The 15991-nt window shown below is 46.9% G+C and overlaps 1 protein-coding gene across 1 annotated transcript in view; it reads left to right on the forward strand.

Moving 5' to 3' along the window:
• Nucleotides 1-15991, forward strand: part of ITGB3 (integrin, beta 3 (platelet glycoprotein IIIa, antigen CD61)) — a gene marked incomplete at its 5' end in the record, with an annotated part of 37065 nt that overhangs the window by 18053 nt on the left and 3021 nt on the right. The window contains 5 exons of the mRNA XM_005858706.2: nt 856-1285; nt 6879-7101; nt 8034-8134; nt 10376-10495; nt 15517-15683. Of these exons, the coding sequence (XP_005858768.2) occupies nt 856-1285; nt 6879-7101; nt 8034-8134; nt 10376-10495; nt 15517-15683 (1041 nt within the window). The remainder of the gene's footprint in view (nt 1-855; nt 1286-6878; nt 7102-8033; nt 8135-10375; nt 10496-15516; nt 15684-15991) is intronic.

Here is a 15991-nt window from a genome sequence, read left to right on the forward strand (position 1 = left end):
TCACGCCGGTGTCCCCTGGGCGCCACGGCTCAGGCCCCGGGAGGAGCCGGGGAGGCGGCGGAGAGGCGGGGCACTATATATCCATATTTATATTATCTATATTATCTGTATCTATCTCCACCCATGCATCTGTCTATTTTAGGCACATTGCATAAACCTCATGTAAGAAATACTGGCCTGAAATGTGTTTGATTGCACAGTGATGAAATGTTATGTGGAAATGGAACGGTAGATGCTGAGCCTGTGGATGGCCACTGTGAGGCATTGTGTGGTACAGAAGACTGCTTTGTCTGTCTTGCTGAGGTGATGTAATCAGCCCAGGTAGCTTCGTTGGCCAGAGCAGAGAGTTCACAAGATCATCGGTTCTGTTCTGCTTGAGCTGGTTTCTTTCACATGTGGAATAAAAAAACACACCCAGCCCCAGCTGGTTTGGCTCAGTGGATAGAGCGTTGGCCTGCAGACTGAAAGGTCCCGGGTTCGATTCCGCCCAAGGGCACATACCTGGGTTGGAGGTTCAATCCCCAGTGGGGGGCATGCAAGAGGCAGCTGATTGGTGATTCTCTCTCATCATTGATGTTTCAATCTCTCTCCCTCTTCCTTCCTCTCTGAAATCAATAAAGAAATATTTTTTAAAAAACCAACCTTCTCTATCATACCTGTAACACCTGTCTGCACCCAGCCAGATATGTCACAACTGCACAGCTATTCAGGGCTTTTGTTTTTGCTTTGCAGACCTTGGTGTGGGAAGGCACCTCGTTTGGGTATTCCCTAGCAGAGCAGAGAACAGCTTATTTCCAGGGCTGGAGTGTTAACAGGGTCTACCTGTATCTGAATACAATCTTATTTTCCATCCAGGTGAGCTTCAGCATCGAGGCCAAGGTGCGAGGCTGCCCCCAGGAGAAGGAGAAGTCCTTTACCATCAAGCCTGTGGGCTTCAAGGACAGCCTCACCGTCCAGGTCACCTTCGACTGTGACTGTGCCTGCCAGGCCCATGCCGAGCCTTACAGCCGCCGCTGCAACAATGGCAATGGGACCTTTGAGTGCGGGGTGTGCCGCTGCGGGCCTGGCTGGCTGGGGTCCCAGTGTGAGTGCTCAGAGGAGGACTACCGCCCCTCCCAGCAGGACGAGTGCAGCCCCCAGGAGGGCCAGCCTGTCTGCAGCCAGCGGGGCGAGTGTCTCTGTGGCCAGTGCGTCTGCCACAGCAGTGACTTTGGCAAGATCACGGGCAAGTACTGCGAGTGTGATGACTTCTCCTGTGTCCGCTACAAGGGGGAGATGTGCTCGGGTGAGTAGAACTGCATATCCCTCCCATCCTGATGCCCACACACACTCACACATCTGAGCTTGAGGTGGGCACAGGAAGGCCTATGGGGCAGAGCTGAGTAGATGGTATTTTACTCCAGTGGGAGAAAACAGAAATGAGGTTCTCTTTCATTCCTCTCAGCTCCCTATGTCCTTGTTCGTGGGGTACAGGGAAATTTGCTCATAGGAAGGAGTGGGGAAACTTGAAGGTGAAGATAGTTTTTTTCTTTTCTTTCATCTACCCTCCACCTAATATTGTAAATCATTGGTTCCTCATCGTTTTGAGGATATGGACCAATCCTTTTTCAAGGAGAAAAAAAATCACTAAATGATGGTAATTAAATTTCTAGTATTTATAGATTTGGAAAATACATGATGTCAAAATATATGTAAACTAGGTAATAATTGTCTTACATGGATTTATCTTTTCATCACAAAAAGACTTGGAAAATAGTAATGGATACCCAAGGCATTGGAGCACATTTAATGAGCCAAGTACACTTGGCACAATGACTGGAAAACAGAAAGCTCTTATTAAATGTTGGCACTATTTTGTTATCACTATGGGTATTACTATTACTTTTTGGATTCTAGATCTGTGCTGATCAAATGGTAGCCACTGGCCACATTTGGTTATTTAAATCTAAATTAATCAATTCAGTTAATTAAAATTAGAAGCTCAGTTCCTCTGTTGCTCAGGAGCCACACGTGGCCAGTGGCCACCACGATGGACAGCACAGATGTATATGGAATAGCACTGCCGTGGAGAGTCCCGGCCTGCCGACTGGGGATTATGATATTGAGTCCTTCTACCTGCAGGATACTGAGTTGTTGTCCTTCTCATTACAACAATTCAGTAAAACCTTGGCCCATTGATCATCTCAAACTAGCTTCTCCTTGTCCCAAAGACCACTCCTGGGGTACTTCCCCAGCCAGAAAAAGTTGAGCTGATGTTGACGTAGTCTTTATCTGCACTGACAATACTCTAGGACAGTGATGGCGAACCTTTTGAGCTCGGCATGTCAGCGTTTTGAAAAACCCTAACTTAACTCTGGTGCCGTGTCACATATAGAAATTTTTTGATATTTGCAACCATAGTAAAACAAAGACTTATATTTTTGATATTTATTTTATATATTTAAATGCCATTTAACAAAGAAAAATCAACCAAAAAAACGAGTTCGCGTGTCACAGGTTCGCCATCACTGCTCTAGGAGGCAAATAGGCCGTCTGGGTTGTTCCCAGGGCACTGGGTAATGGGTCAGGGAAAATGCAGTCGCTCTTTCCATGCAGCTTGCCCTTCTCAGATGATATCTCTCTCTGCTCCTCTCCTTGATGAGCCAGCCCTTCCTTTTTTTTTTTTTTTTTTTTTTTTTTTTTTTTGGGCTGTAACCACTGTGGCTTAATCCCTCTTGTGACAGATTGAAGATGTTTGCAAATTGGTTGGGACTGGTTTATGGGTGTCTTGTGTGGCCAATCAAACAGAGATTATAATTGGCTTCTATGGTGACCAAATCCATGACCCAAGTTGGCTTCATTTGCATTGGGGTTCTAACCAGCTGAGCTCATCTACCAGATGTTCACTTTAACATCAGCCTTTAAAAAGACTTGATGACAAAGGTAAATCGATGTCATTCTAAAGCATGTCCAATAATATAAAAGTGGCTCCTGTTTATTATCAACATTGTTTCCTTTACTCATGCCAACAAAGAATGAGAGAGGTTGGAGAAAAGGATATCAGAGCAATTAATTGAGAGATCAGACACACACACACACACACACACACACACACACACACACTAGCAGTTTGAATTAGGAGATGAGGCAGGAGTAAGTTCATTTTAATATTTAATGATATTTACATCATATTCAAAGTACCAAAGGGAATGGGTAAATTTGACATGGGAGATCCCTTGTGGGGGGAGATGGGGGCTGAAGGGGAGAGGGTTGTTGGAGAGGCCTACAGATAGCCCACTGTGGGCCCCAGGGACAGAGGGAGGTGCACTAGGCTTCCATGGCCTGATTGTTCCTGGCCTAGTGTGGGAGGGATCCCAGCAGAGTGTTTCCTTTGGCTGCCAGCCCCACTGAAGCCACGAAACATAGCTGCTGGGGTCCGCAGCCCCGGTTCCTGCCTCCCACCAGGGCAAGAACAGCCTGTCCTCTATGTGCTGCACCCTCATTCATGAGGGAACCACAGCAGCCACTGCAGCCTCTCGGAGGCTTCCCTCCCCCACTTCCTGCCAGCGTTCTGGGTGCCCACTGGTCTCAGGGCTGGACCCTGTGGTGCGTCATCACATTCCCCAGCGACAGATACTCGGGGACACACGATCATTGAGCACCTGCCCTGTGCCAGGCACCCAGTCCATATGGGTGAGCAGGGGTTGTGCATGATTCCTACCCTCTCCGAGCTTATAGCCCAGCTGGCTATTGTCCCTCCCCAGAGCTGTTGGCCTGTAGTCTATTGTTTGCTGCAAACAGGGGCTCAGGAGGCAGGAGGGCTATGACTTGGCCATTTCTCTAGCTCAGGGGTGGGCAAACTTTTTGACTCGAGGGCCACAATGGGTTCTTAAACTGGACCGGAGGGCCAGAACAAAAGCATGGATGGAGTGTTTGTGTGAACTAATATAAATTCAAAGTAAACATCATTACATAAAAGAGTACGGTCTTTTTTTTTTTTTTTTAGTTTTATTCATTTCAAACGGGCGGATTCGGCCCGCAGGCCGTAGTTTGCCCACGGCTGCTCTAGCTCCTGGCCTCCCCCCTCCTCTCCTTCCCAATGGAGGCACACATGGCCTTCGTGGTTGCACCTTGTCAAACACAGTGAGTGCATCTTTGTCCTGGTGAGACCCTCCCACCTACCACATTCATGTACAGAGATTGATCGCCTCCCCGCCCTCGTGAGCCAGGTTCTGTGCTGTGTGCTGTAGTGATGTGCAATAGAGAGGCATGATAAGACAGTTTGCCCTTCATTCACTTACATGAGCATAAGTCACAACACAAGGCACAACCTGCCCGATCCGAGAAGAGAGGTCCTCAGGGAGTTCCCCGCACAGAGACTCACTGTGGACACGCGAGGCCTGGGTGGCTTCATGGAGGAGGTGGGATATCAAAGGAAGGGCTGGCTCATCAAGGAGAGGAGCAGAGAGAGCTATCATCTCAGAAGGGCTCTGCATGGAAAGAGCGACTGTGTTTTCCCTGACCTGAAATAAGGGCCCCTCCTTGTTGCCTCCTGCCCTACTTTCCTCCTCTTTCTCACACTTTCTCTTCACTTATCCCCCCTTCCTCTGACTTTCCTATGAACCCAGACTCAGCCACCCTGTTGCTGGAGGGGCGCCAGTCCTATGACATTACTACACTGTGGCTTCCTTTTCAGGGTTGACCCCGCCGGGGCTGGGGGTCAGCCTGCTGGCTCTGGCCTGCCACTTCCCCTCCAACCTCACTCCCTGGCCGGCCTGGCAGACCCTTTCCTCAAAGATCACTTTGTTTAGCTTCACAAAGGAAACACTATGGGACAAGGGTTTCTGAGTAGGCTGAGGTCTCTGAGGGCTGCCAGGCCTCTGTGGTGTCGGCCTTTCTCTGGCCGGGAGCCCTGGCCAAAAGGGGGGTGTAGTGGGTACTGTGGGCCCCCCCGCTGGCTGGCACACCCTTTCCCCTGACGCTGTCAGGGCTGCTCATAACAGTGCACAGCTGCCCTTTCTCTGGAGAATTATCTTCCGCTGACAGGAGCTGTCTTGCCCTCAGACCTTGGCCGATGACTGACGGATAAGGGGTTACACAAGGCCAGGTCTTTTGCCTCAAAGGTGGGCTAGGTCTGTGGTGCCATTCATCTCCGGAGCCCACTGTGGCCAAAGGGAGTCTCCAACTGAAACCGCACTCCTGCCAGCCTTTGACGTCTGCCCTGCATCCCTCCCTCCCTTCTACTAAGTCACTTGAACAAGTATCTCCCCATAAGCTGTACTTCTAGGGAACCCAACCTCTTTCTTCTTCTTTTTTTAAATATATTTTATTGATTTTTTACAGAGAGGAAGGGAGAGGGATAGAGAGTTAGAAACATTGATGAGAGAGAAACATCAATCAGCTGCCTCCTGCACACTCCCTACTGGGGATGTGCCTGCAACCAAGGTACATGCCCTTGACCGGAATCGAACCTGGGACCCTTCAGTCCGCAGGCTGACGCTCTATCCACTGAGCCAAACCGGTTAGGGCCAACCTCTTTCTTCTTTCTCCACCTTCTGCCAGCCCAATGTCTCTGCTCTGCATATATACTGGGCAGCTGTGGCAGATGAGGTTGTGTTTCCCATCCTTCCTGGGAAATAGACATTTCTTTCCAGGGCAGTGAGGGTGTGTGTCTGAGTCTTGAATGCCAGTGTGGTTACGAGCGGATGGTGCTGGGGTCACTGGAGAGGGACCTGTAGTGGCCGAGAGACATTAGTAAGACCCACTGGGGAGGAAGAGGGACCAGCTTGCTGCTGTTTGAGCCTGGCCATGGACACCCCCTCCTCCAGCAGCATGCAGCCCGTCTGCTCTCACAGACCAATTCAGGTTACTTCCCCCTTGCTCCCTGCCTTTCCTCTGATTAACAATCAGATTTTTATTATTCATCCACTTCTTCCTGATTCAGAGTCCTGGGGCATGAGTCACCTTTATGCAGGTTTAGGAGCCTTGTTTTAAAGCCTTGTTAAATGAATATTAGGGGAATATAGCATTGAGAGATATTGTCAGCATTTAAACAGTATAAGTTCCACCCTAGTCTCTCTCCCATCCCTACACACATGCAGTAAAGGGAATAGGTCTTTTCAACTAGGGCCGATGTGTCTGTACAATAATACAACACAGAGCACACGTTTCCAGGAATTTAACTAGGATGTAACCTTCATGAGAGAAGGGACCCTGCCTGTCTTGTCCACTGTGGAATCTCCAGTGCCCAGCATGTGGTGTGAGCTCAGTACATATTTGTTGAATGAGTGGATAAATAAACATTAATTGCATGCCTATCAGATGTTATGCTAATCGTCATTGATGCAAACATTAATATTTGGTGCCAGCTGGGTACTGGAAATATCAGGGGGAACACTTTGTAAAGTACATCTGAAAATAATATTGAATGTAAGCTGTAATTGGAAAAAATTAAAAATTAATGTGATATGTGCTCTCCCATCAAGGAACTCACAATCTAGAAAGAGAAACAGATAGACAAGCAAAAGGGTGAACATGAAGGTTAAAATAGAGGTACATACATATGCGTGCTGGCAGAACACATGACTGACTATTGATTTGGCCTGTGGAGGTCAGAAAAAGTCCCAGAGAGGAAGGAACATCTGAGTTGAGCCAGAAGGGTGAATGGGAGTTTGGCAGTGGTCACAGGAAGAAGAGGAGTCTAGACAGAGGGAACAGCATGAATAGAAGCATGGGGATATGAAGATAGTGTAGAAGATGGTGAGCGGTTCCGTGTGGTGACTAGTGTGTGGTAATGTGAGGCGGGTGCTGAGAGATAAAGCTGGGAAGCAGGTTGAGCCACCGATGTGGGGTTGGGGCCCTCACCAACTGCTCTGCCCCCGTGGGCTGTGTGTCTTCAGGCCATGGCCAGTGCAGCTGTGGGGACTGCCTGTGTGACTCCGACTGGACCGGCTACTACTGCAACTGTACCACGCGCACCGACACCTGCATGTCCAGTAACGGGCTGCTGTGCAGCGGCCGGGGCAAGTGCGAGTGCGGCAGCTGCGTCTGCATCCAGCCGGGCTCCTACGGGACCACCTGTGAGAAGTGTCCCACCTGCCCTGATGCCTGCACCTTTAAGAAGTGAGTGAGTGGGGAAGTAAGTTGGAGAGAGTTGGGTGTGAGATTGGGAAGGGGGGGTGTGTGTGGAGAGGGTCCCCCAGACTAGAATCCCCAACTCTCCAGGTTTGGTCTCTTCCTCACCAAAGCTTTATGGGGAGGAGTCTGTTCCAGCCACATGGCTAGCTTTCCTCATTCACTGAAAACTTTGGGGAAAGGTGGAGGTGGAGCCAACCATGAAGGAGTCAGTGTAGTACCAGCCGGACTCCAGTTGGAGAAACCCCTCTTCTAGGGCAGCATCCTGAATCCCCGAGTTGGGAGGAAGGCTAAACCGGATTACTTCTGGGGAACGTTCAAGTGCTGATGCTCTGATTCTGTGGGAGATGTGGGGCTGGAGCTACACTAAGGCAACAGATGTCCACCAGCACAATCGTCTCTCATTTGGGGATCAGAGGAAGCTTCTGGCAGCCCAAGTCCATGGCACTACCATTTCTCCTTCCACTTAAGAGTGGTAAGAGAAATAGCATCTGTATAGGGCCGCATGCTTAGAAGGGCCCCCACCGGGTTTAATGCACTGTTGTCACTGACTTAAAATTCTTAGTAATTTTTGAGCAAGGGGCCTGACATTTTCATTTTGCACTGGGTCCCCAAACTATGTTACTGGTTCTGACTTTAAGGCTCCCAGAAGTGCCGTAGGGTTCACCCTCCTGTCATGGCCTCGGATGGAGAAATTTAATGACGTTGCCTGGAGGCCTCTGCCTGCCAGGCCTTGAACTCCAGATTTGACTCTCTGGGCCCCAGGAGGGTCTTACAGATGGTTCTGTTTGTGTGTTTGTTCTCTGAGCTGGAGCAGCTTCCTGGGTGTATGGAGTCAGAGCCAGGCTAAAACACTCTCAGGGTTGCTCCTAGCTTGCTTTAATCCCTGTGCCCTCTTTCCTCCTCCCCTCTTTCCTTAGGGAGTGTGTCGAGTGTAAGAAGTTCGACCACGGAACCCTATACACGGAAAACACCTGCAACCGTTACTGTCGTGATGAGGTTGAGTCTGTGAAGGAGCTTAGTAAGTTCAGCCTGTCAGTATTTCTGATTTAATCTCAGAAACTATCCAACTCTCATCTGTAACGTGGGGGAGTAATTTTGACCTCAAGGGCATGCAGACCTGATGCACAGTAGGCACTTAATGAAAGCTGACTAGAGAGTCCTCCTCACTTCTACTAATTTGTTCAGCCGATCCTCCCCTTTCTGATTCCTGGAACCCACAAACTCAGCAAGATCCTGCAAATAACTTTCAAAGCGTGTATAAATCAGGCAACTGAACTATATCTCCTCAAGGAAAGAAAGAGAAAGCACCCCCATTTTACAGATGAAGAAACTGAAGCGCAGAGTGGGAGAGTAGTTACCCACGACAGTCTTGGCTTAGTAGGCTAGTAAGCATTTACTAAGAATGCCCAGGCATTCAGCTTTGTTGAAGAACCTTCACCCTTACAGATTTGTAGCCAAAATCACATCTGAAGCCTTTGTGGCTCTCTAGAGCCCCTTGTGGAATAGACAAAGTGGGGAGCAACTCTTGTTTGCACCTATTCTGGTTTGTACTTCATTTTGACCTAAAGAAAATTATCTTTGCTGCTGTCAGCACATCTGATGTTGTTTTGGGGCCAGGTAGCATTGGGTGGGGCCAGGGAGATGGCCATCTCTCTGGAGATAATAATCTCCCACGCAAGCAGGAATCATGTTTTCAGTGAGAGCTACAGAAAGACACAGCCAATCAGTCAGCTTCTAGGCGGGGGTGTTATGGAAAAGGGTCAGATCTCTGGATCCTTTGGCGAATATCTGAAGTGGGGCTGGAATTAGGGTGATTTGGGGATTGAGTTTGAAGAAATAATTTTTTTCTCTGGAGGACACTGTGCTTGCTATGATCAGTTTAGGGAGGAGGGGCTGCTCAGATGTGAGATATTTTTGTTATCTAGACCAGATGGGTATTACAGGTTAGATGATAAGTATTTCTATACCCTACCTGCCATGATAATCATAAAAATAAATATTTATTTGTATGAAATTTTATAACTTATAAAAGTTATAAAAATATCTCTTCATGCACATAATCATCATCTTCTCCCAACAACCTAGTAAAGTAGAACTATAGGACTACTGTTATCTTCATTTTGAGGATGAGGAAATTGAATTTCAGGAAAGTTAAGTAACTTGCCCAAGCAAGTTAGTGGTGAGGTAAGATTAGAAATAAACCCTGAAATTCTTACTCTTTCCATAGTACTAGAATGCCACTGGTTCACTAAATTAAAGGCTTAATGAGTTAAAGTTTGTAGACTGTGCTTTGAGACTCATGCTAGTCACTTACTTGCTGAGTGACCTTGACACATTTGCTTAATCTCATTGTGTGTCAGTTTTACCCATCAATTTCATCAGTGTAGGGCAGCGGTTCTCAACCTGTGGGTCGAGACCCCTTTGGCGGTCGAATGACCCTTTCACAGGGGTCGCCTAAGACCATCCTGTATATTGGATATTTACATTATGATTCATAACAGTAGCAACATTACAGTTATGAAGTAGCAATGAAAATAATTTTATGGTTGGATCACAACATGAGGAACTGTATTTAAAGGGCCAGAAGGTTGAGAACCACTGGTGTAGGGCATGGTGCAGCTGGGAGAGGGTAACCCATAGTTTCACTGTCAGAATCACAGGCTTTAGAATGAGAAGGAATGAAACCTACAAAACATGATGGGAATCAGAAGAGAGGATGGCTCTGGAGAGAAACACTGGGTCAGAAGCAGAAATGGAGGAACTCTGAGGGCTGAATGAACAAACTATTGAGAATCATTGAGCAAGCAGAGAAATGAAAGAGAGGGAACGGAACACCCGCTCTTGACTTTATGCCATTTAATTTTCAACCATCTCTGTGAGGTGAGAGTATCGTTTTCCTTTTATTTATGAAGAAAGAGGAATTCATGAGGTCAAGTAACTTACCCAAGGTCACACAACTGGTAAGTGGTAGAGCCAAGCTTTGAATCAGATTGTGTAATACTATTATATCATGTTCCTTCCTGAGGAAGGAATAAGAACCAAAAAGGGGCGGTGAGGGACAAAGTACATCAGTCAGGGTCATTTGGAGGCAATTGCCGGGCACAACAGCCATCTCAAATCTAGGCACCTTGCCTAATGTCAAGCGTAGGTTTTTCTGTTACATAATTTCACAGAAATTCCATGAGTGGGGTTCGGAGATGACCCCATCTTCCAGGAATTGACCAATTTTTTCATTCTCTCATCTTCCCCTCTCTTCCAGAGGACACTGGCAAGGATGCAGTGAATTGCACCTACAAGAATGAGGATGACTGTGTCATCAGATTCCAGTACTATGAAGACTCCAGTGGAAAGTCCATCCTGTATGTGGTAGAAGAGCCAGGTGAGTGAACCCTGAGGGCCCCTGGCCCTGCCCCCAGGGAGAGGGAGAACCATGTTAGGCAGTTATTTCATCTATCATGCCTCTTAAATGGAACAGCCAGGTTAAGCCTGACCTTGCTAGGACAAGTGATAAGGTAGGGCCTGTCATCTGGGTACGAACGATATATAAATACAAATATTAGCAAGAAAGTGATTTCCTAATTGATGAAATAGAAAAATAAGGTGGATAAAGAGAGGAAGAATGTAAATATGGATCCCACGAAGGAACAAAATATATCATAGCATTTTTTTTGAGGTGATAATGTTAAGAAGTAAGGAATTTAAATTCTAGGACTTCTCTGCACAAGGCATCTGCTCTACTATAAGTTAAATGGTTGCCAAGAGCAACCAGCTTGCTGCTTCAGAGGAAGGCCTGATGGTTTGAGGTGCTGACCTTACCAGGTTCACTATGAGACATGGTAAAGGGTTTGAGTTACCAACCCAAGGCTTCCCTAAGCACTAAAAATATAGTGCTTGCTCTCAAGGCCCTCTGGAGGCAGGTGGAACTCATGTCATCATGTACAGACCAATCACGGGTTTGTCACCATCCAACACAGTAGATCTGCTTGCTTTTCCTTACCACCTTCCTCTTCTTCCTTTCCCTTAAGCAATAGATTAAGATATAAATCACTAGAAGATAGTTTTGAGTACTTATTATATATCAGGCAGTGACTTGCCTAGGTGCTGGGAATATAACAGTAAATAAGGCAGATGCAAACGTGGCACTCACAGACCATGGGGGAGACAGGCCTGTAAACCAGTAGTGAGGGATAAAGGCCATGGTATGGTGGGGGTGGACAAGAACTTAATGGAGTGCCCTAGCCGGTTTGGCTCATGGGATAGACCATCAGTCCATGGACTGAAAGGTCCTGAGTTCAATTCTGGTCAAGGGCACGTACCTCCATTGCAGGCTTGATCCCTGGCCTTGGTCGGAGCAGTGTGTGGGAGGCAGCCAATCAATGTGTCTCTCCCGCATCAATGTTTCTCTGTTTTTCCCCCTCCCTTCCACTCTCTCTAAGAATCAATAGAAATATATCCTTGGGTGAGGATTAACAACAACAACAAAAAATAACTTAAGGGAGTGAAGGAACAATCTCCGCAGACAGAGGCTAAGTTGGTCGGTTTACATTCTTTACAGCTGTAGGGAGTTCAAATCATTCTTTTGACCGAGGCGGGCAGACTTCTTCTGTAAAGGGCCAGATGTTAAATATTTTTGGATTTGTGAGCCATGTGGTCTCTGCTGTGACTACTCTGCCACTGTAGCAGGAAAGCAGCCATAGGCAATATGTAAATGAAGGAGTCTGGCTGTATTTACAAAACCAGGTGGCAAGCAGCACTTTGCGGGCCAGTTTGCTGACACCTGCTTTACAGCAGTGGTTATGAAACTTTTGTGTTTTCTTGTTAAAAAAAAAAAAATCCAGAGTCCTGAGCCCTGACCTATTTCCACAAAATTATGCCTCTGGGTTCTTCATTAATGCTCTTGGTAATTGTGGTGTACCCCAATATTTTGAAGTGATAATGCTTTAGACACATCACTTGCCCCAATGAGCCTTCTCAGGCCTCCTCCAGCCTCATTCCGCTGACCAGGTTTAGTGCTCCTGTTTGATTCCCATAGCAGCCCTGCTTCCCTTAAAAGGCCTTCATCATACTGTTGAATTGCTTCTTCAGTCACCAGTGTCTCTCAGTAGATTATAAACTCCATAAACACGGGAACTATCTGTCTTATCAACTGTTATATCCCCATACTTGGCTCAGTCATCTACAGAGAAGATAATAAATGGCTTGTGAATGAATCAATAGGACTGGTTATTCCTAGGAGACAGGCAAGCTTATATACATCTTGATATTTGTTAGGACAGTTTTGGCTGCTTATAGAAGGAAGGGGGTGAAAGTGGGCAAAGGGCTGCTACAGCGATGTCACCCAGCTTGTTGCTGTCGCCATGAGTACGGGAGAGCATGATGCCCCCATCTGTGATATTGTTCATCCACTTTTTCCAGAGCTCTCACCCTTCATAAGGGAAAAGGAAGATAAAGAAAGGGCATCACCTCAGTTTTATTTAGTGACTCAAGGGAAAGCTGACATGAGGAAGGGGAGAAAGAAGTCTGGGTGTATATCTGTGGAGAGCAGATGTGGATTATTTGGACGTGACGTTCTCACACTTTCCCACCCATCTGTGTTAAACCATTTCACAGGTTTTCCACACCCACCTTATGGGTACCTTTGCCCCTTCTCATTTCAGAAGGGTGGTATGTTCTTGCTTTTATACCCAGCTGTTTTCATGAATTTATTTACCTAGCTCTGGGTATATAATCTTGCAGATTACTTCATCTCTTTGCTACATCCTTGCTGTTACTTCTGCTGTGTCACTTACCAAATCTTTTGGCTGGGTATTCTGAGACTGGAACCTTCTACTTGGAGTGGTAGAGAACAAAGATGATGATAACCTGGGATGGTTCGAATAACCCCTGGAGGGAGATAACTTTTCTGACTTACTGACAGTAGGCCTCTTCCTCCACATTAGGAGATAGGACCCAGACCCAGATTTCCTGTCTTACTGCCTTGAAATTCCAAATTCTGCCTCTCTCTCCTCTTACCCAACCTGAACCATTTTCAGGGGCTCTGGCTTTGAGTAGAATGTAGCATTCTACTGAAGTATAGAAGGAGATTATTTTAGTTCTCTTCCCTAACTCATGCCCTTGCAGAGGCTCTCTTTGAAAGACAGGAGCCACTGCAGGGTAGTAGAGAGATTGCCAAAGGGTTTGGCATTGACTAAGTGGTGTTAGGCCTTAGCTAGGCCCTGGTTGCTCCTGGATAGGATTGCCTGATAAAATACAGTATGTCTATGCAATATTTGGTACATACTTATGCTAAAAAGTTATGAATTCAAATTTAATTGGACTTCCTGTACTTTTGTCAAATCTGCTAACCTTACCCAGTCTTTCCTGACCCCACCATGGGTCCTCGTCACTGTGGCTGGAAGGACCCTCCAGAGACCCCCTGCGGGAAGCCTGCCATCCACCCCTTTCAAGACAGATGGTTAACAGATATCCCCAACCCCACAAAGACCTCCTGGCATTCTACTTGTCCTGCCCATACTGACATGCAGAATTGAAGAGATTTCACTTTGGGATTGGGGGGCTTGGCTCTCCCTCAATCTTCCAGAGAATTCATAATTGTTTTTTCCCAGAAGAACTGAGCCGTTCACCCCTGGGAACTCAGACACTGGAACCTCACAGCTTCTCTCCAGGCGCTCCTTTAATTATAGACAGGTTGTAATTTGGTGGCTTGGGAAAATGCCAGCTTGGGTTTGTGGTGGTGGTTGTTTTTGGGCAGTGTGTGGTGAACATAGGGTGCATGTTTAGAGAGGAAGGTGGGAGACAGTGTGGAAAGTGGGTGTGACCTCCTCTCCAGACCCATCCATAGGCATATATACAAACACTTAATTACATAACACCTGAGAAGTTGCTGGAGTGAGGTCACCCATCAGACACTTGTGGTTATGGGAAGCAGAGCTCTGCTGAGCATACTTATCCTGGCCCTCAGAGGGGTGACGCACCTCTGTCTGTGTTGGTTGTTGACTGGGGTTGAAGAGGAAGTCAGCTCTCAATAGGGTTAGGATTTTAGATGACTACATATTTTGGGAAGGAACCCAAAATATTGTCTTGGTTGGCAGGCCGCCTGGTCTCTAAGTATGCTGGAAAAGGTCATCAGGTTCCCAGCCCTCGGGGATGTAAATATTTGGACTAGGGTAGCAGACTCAAATACTTACAGGAGCTAAGTAAATAAATTAGTGATTACAGCCAGGTATAACAAGAACACCACCGATAATGGTAGCTGATAATTATTGCACACGAATGCTATGCCAGGCATTGCTCTGAGTTCTTTTAATTCCTTAAGTATTCCTCATAGCAAGTTTCCAAAGTCAGTGCTGCTACTTTCTCCATTTTAAAGACAGTAAAACAGGAAACAGACACCCAGAAAGGTTAATTTATCAAAGGTCACATAGCAAAGTAAGTGGTAAACCAGGACTCAAACCCATGCAGTCTGGTTCCAGAGCCCACACACAGTAGCACAGATTCAATGGCAAGCCATACTTTGCTACTGTTTAGTGGAGAAAAGAGCAAGTGGTGAGGACTGTGGCCAACATGTCCTATCTAAAAGAGGCAGTTGTGCCTGGCCAATGTGGCTCAGTTGTTGAGTGTCAACCCATGAACCAGGAGGTCATGGCTCAATTCCCAGTCAGGGCATATGACCGGGTTGCAGGCTCTATCCCCGGTAGGGGGCATGCAGGAGGCAGCTGATTGATTATTCTCTCTCTTCACTGATATTTCTCTTCCTCTCTCCCTCTCCCTTCCTTTCTCTGAAATCAATAACAACATATTTAAATCAAATAATAAAAGGGGCAGCTGCTCCTCAGCCCTCACCAGTTGCTGCCCTGTAAAAATATAGGTCCAGTGTTTCTAGATCATTGGATTTTTTAAAAGAAGAATCTGAAATTTTAAGGGGAGACTCCTGATTATCCTTGTTGCCATTAAAATAAAATGTTTAATAAATACTGTGTGAGCCCACATCAAATAGACTAGACTCTGCCTATGGGTGACAGGCTCACGGCCTGATTTAAACCACTTAGCACAGATGATTGCTGTCCTAAAGGTTGCCCTCTCTCCTTTTAAATAGTAATTAAGCCTGGCAAGCGTGGCTCAGTGGTTGAGCATTGACCTATAAATCCAGGAGGTCCCAGTTGTATTCCTGGTCAGGACACATGCCCGGGTTGTGGCTTGATCCCCAGTGTGAGGCATGCAGGAGGCAGCCAATCAATGATTCTCTCTCATTGTTGATGTTTCTATCTCTCCCTCTCCCTTCCTCTTTGAAATCAAGTAAAAAAGATCAATAAGATCTTTAAAAAAAGATATTATTTGTAGCCAGTTCAAGTGATTTCTGCTCCAATCACAACCACCCTGCTCTGTGCTATCTCCGGACAGAGTGTCCCAAGGGCCCCGACATCCTGGTGGTCCTGCTCTCAGTGATGGGGGCCATTCTGCTCATTGGTCTTGCTACTCTGCTCATCTGGAAGCTCCTCATCACCATCCATGACCGGAAGGAGTTTGCGAAATTTGAGGAAGAACGAGCCAGAGCAAAATGGGACACGGTAAGAGACTGGGCTGGATTTTCTTAAGCTGTTGGCTTGGAGCCTGAAGTGGTCGCAGCAGATGCTTACGGTGGCCAGGTTCAGCCAGTAGCTTTCCATTTAGCCTCTGATCTGGAAACTGGGCGATGGTCTAACTGTTCCGCTGTCCTTACGCTTCCTGGAAACCACCTGATTCTCTCTCTACCACCACAGGCCACATCAGTGAGTACTGGCTGAGCACAGATAGGGCCCGACCCTGCTGTGAACACTATGAAGAGATGACAAGGAAACAATCTCCAATGGAGGGAGACAGACAAACTTGAGAATCC

The sequence above is a fragment of the Myotis brandtii genome, unplaced genomic scaffold (assembly GCF_000412655.1).
Source record: "Myotis brandtii unplaced genomic scaffold, ASM41265v1 scaffold120, whole genome shotgun sequence".
In the NCBI taxonomy this organism is placed as follows: domain Eukaryota; kingdom Metazoa; phylum Chordata; class Mammalia; order Chiroptera; family Vespertilionidae; genus Myotis; species Myotis brandtii.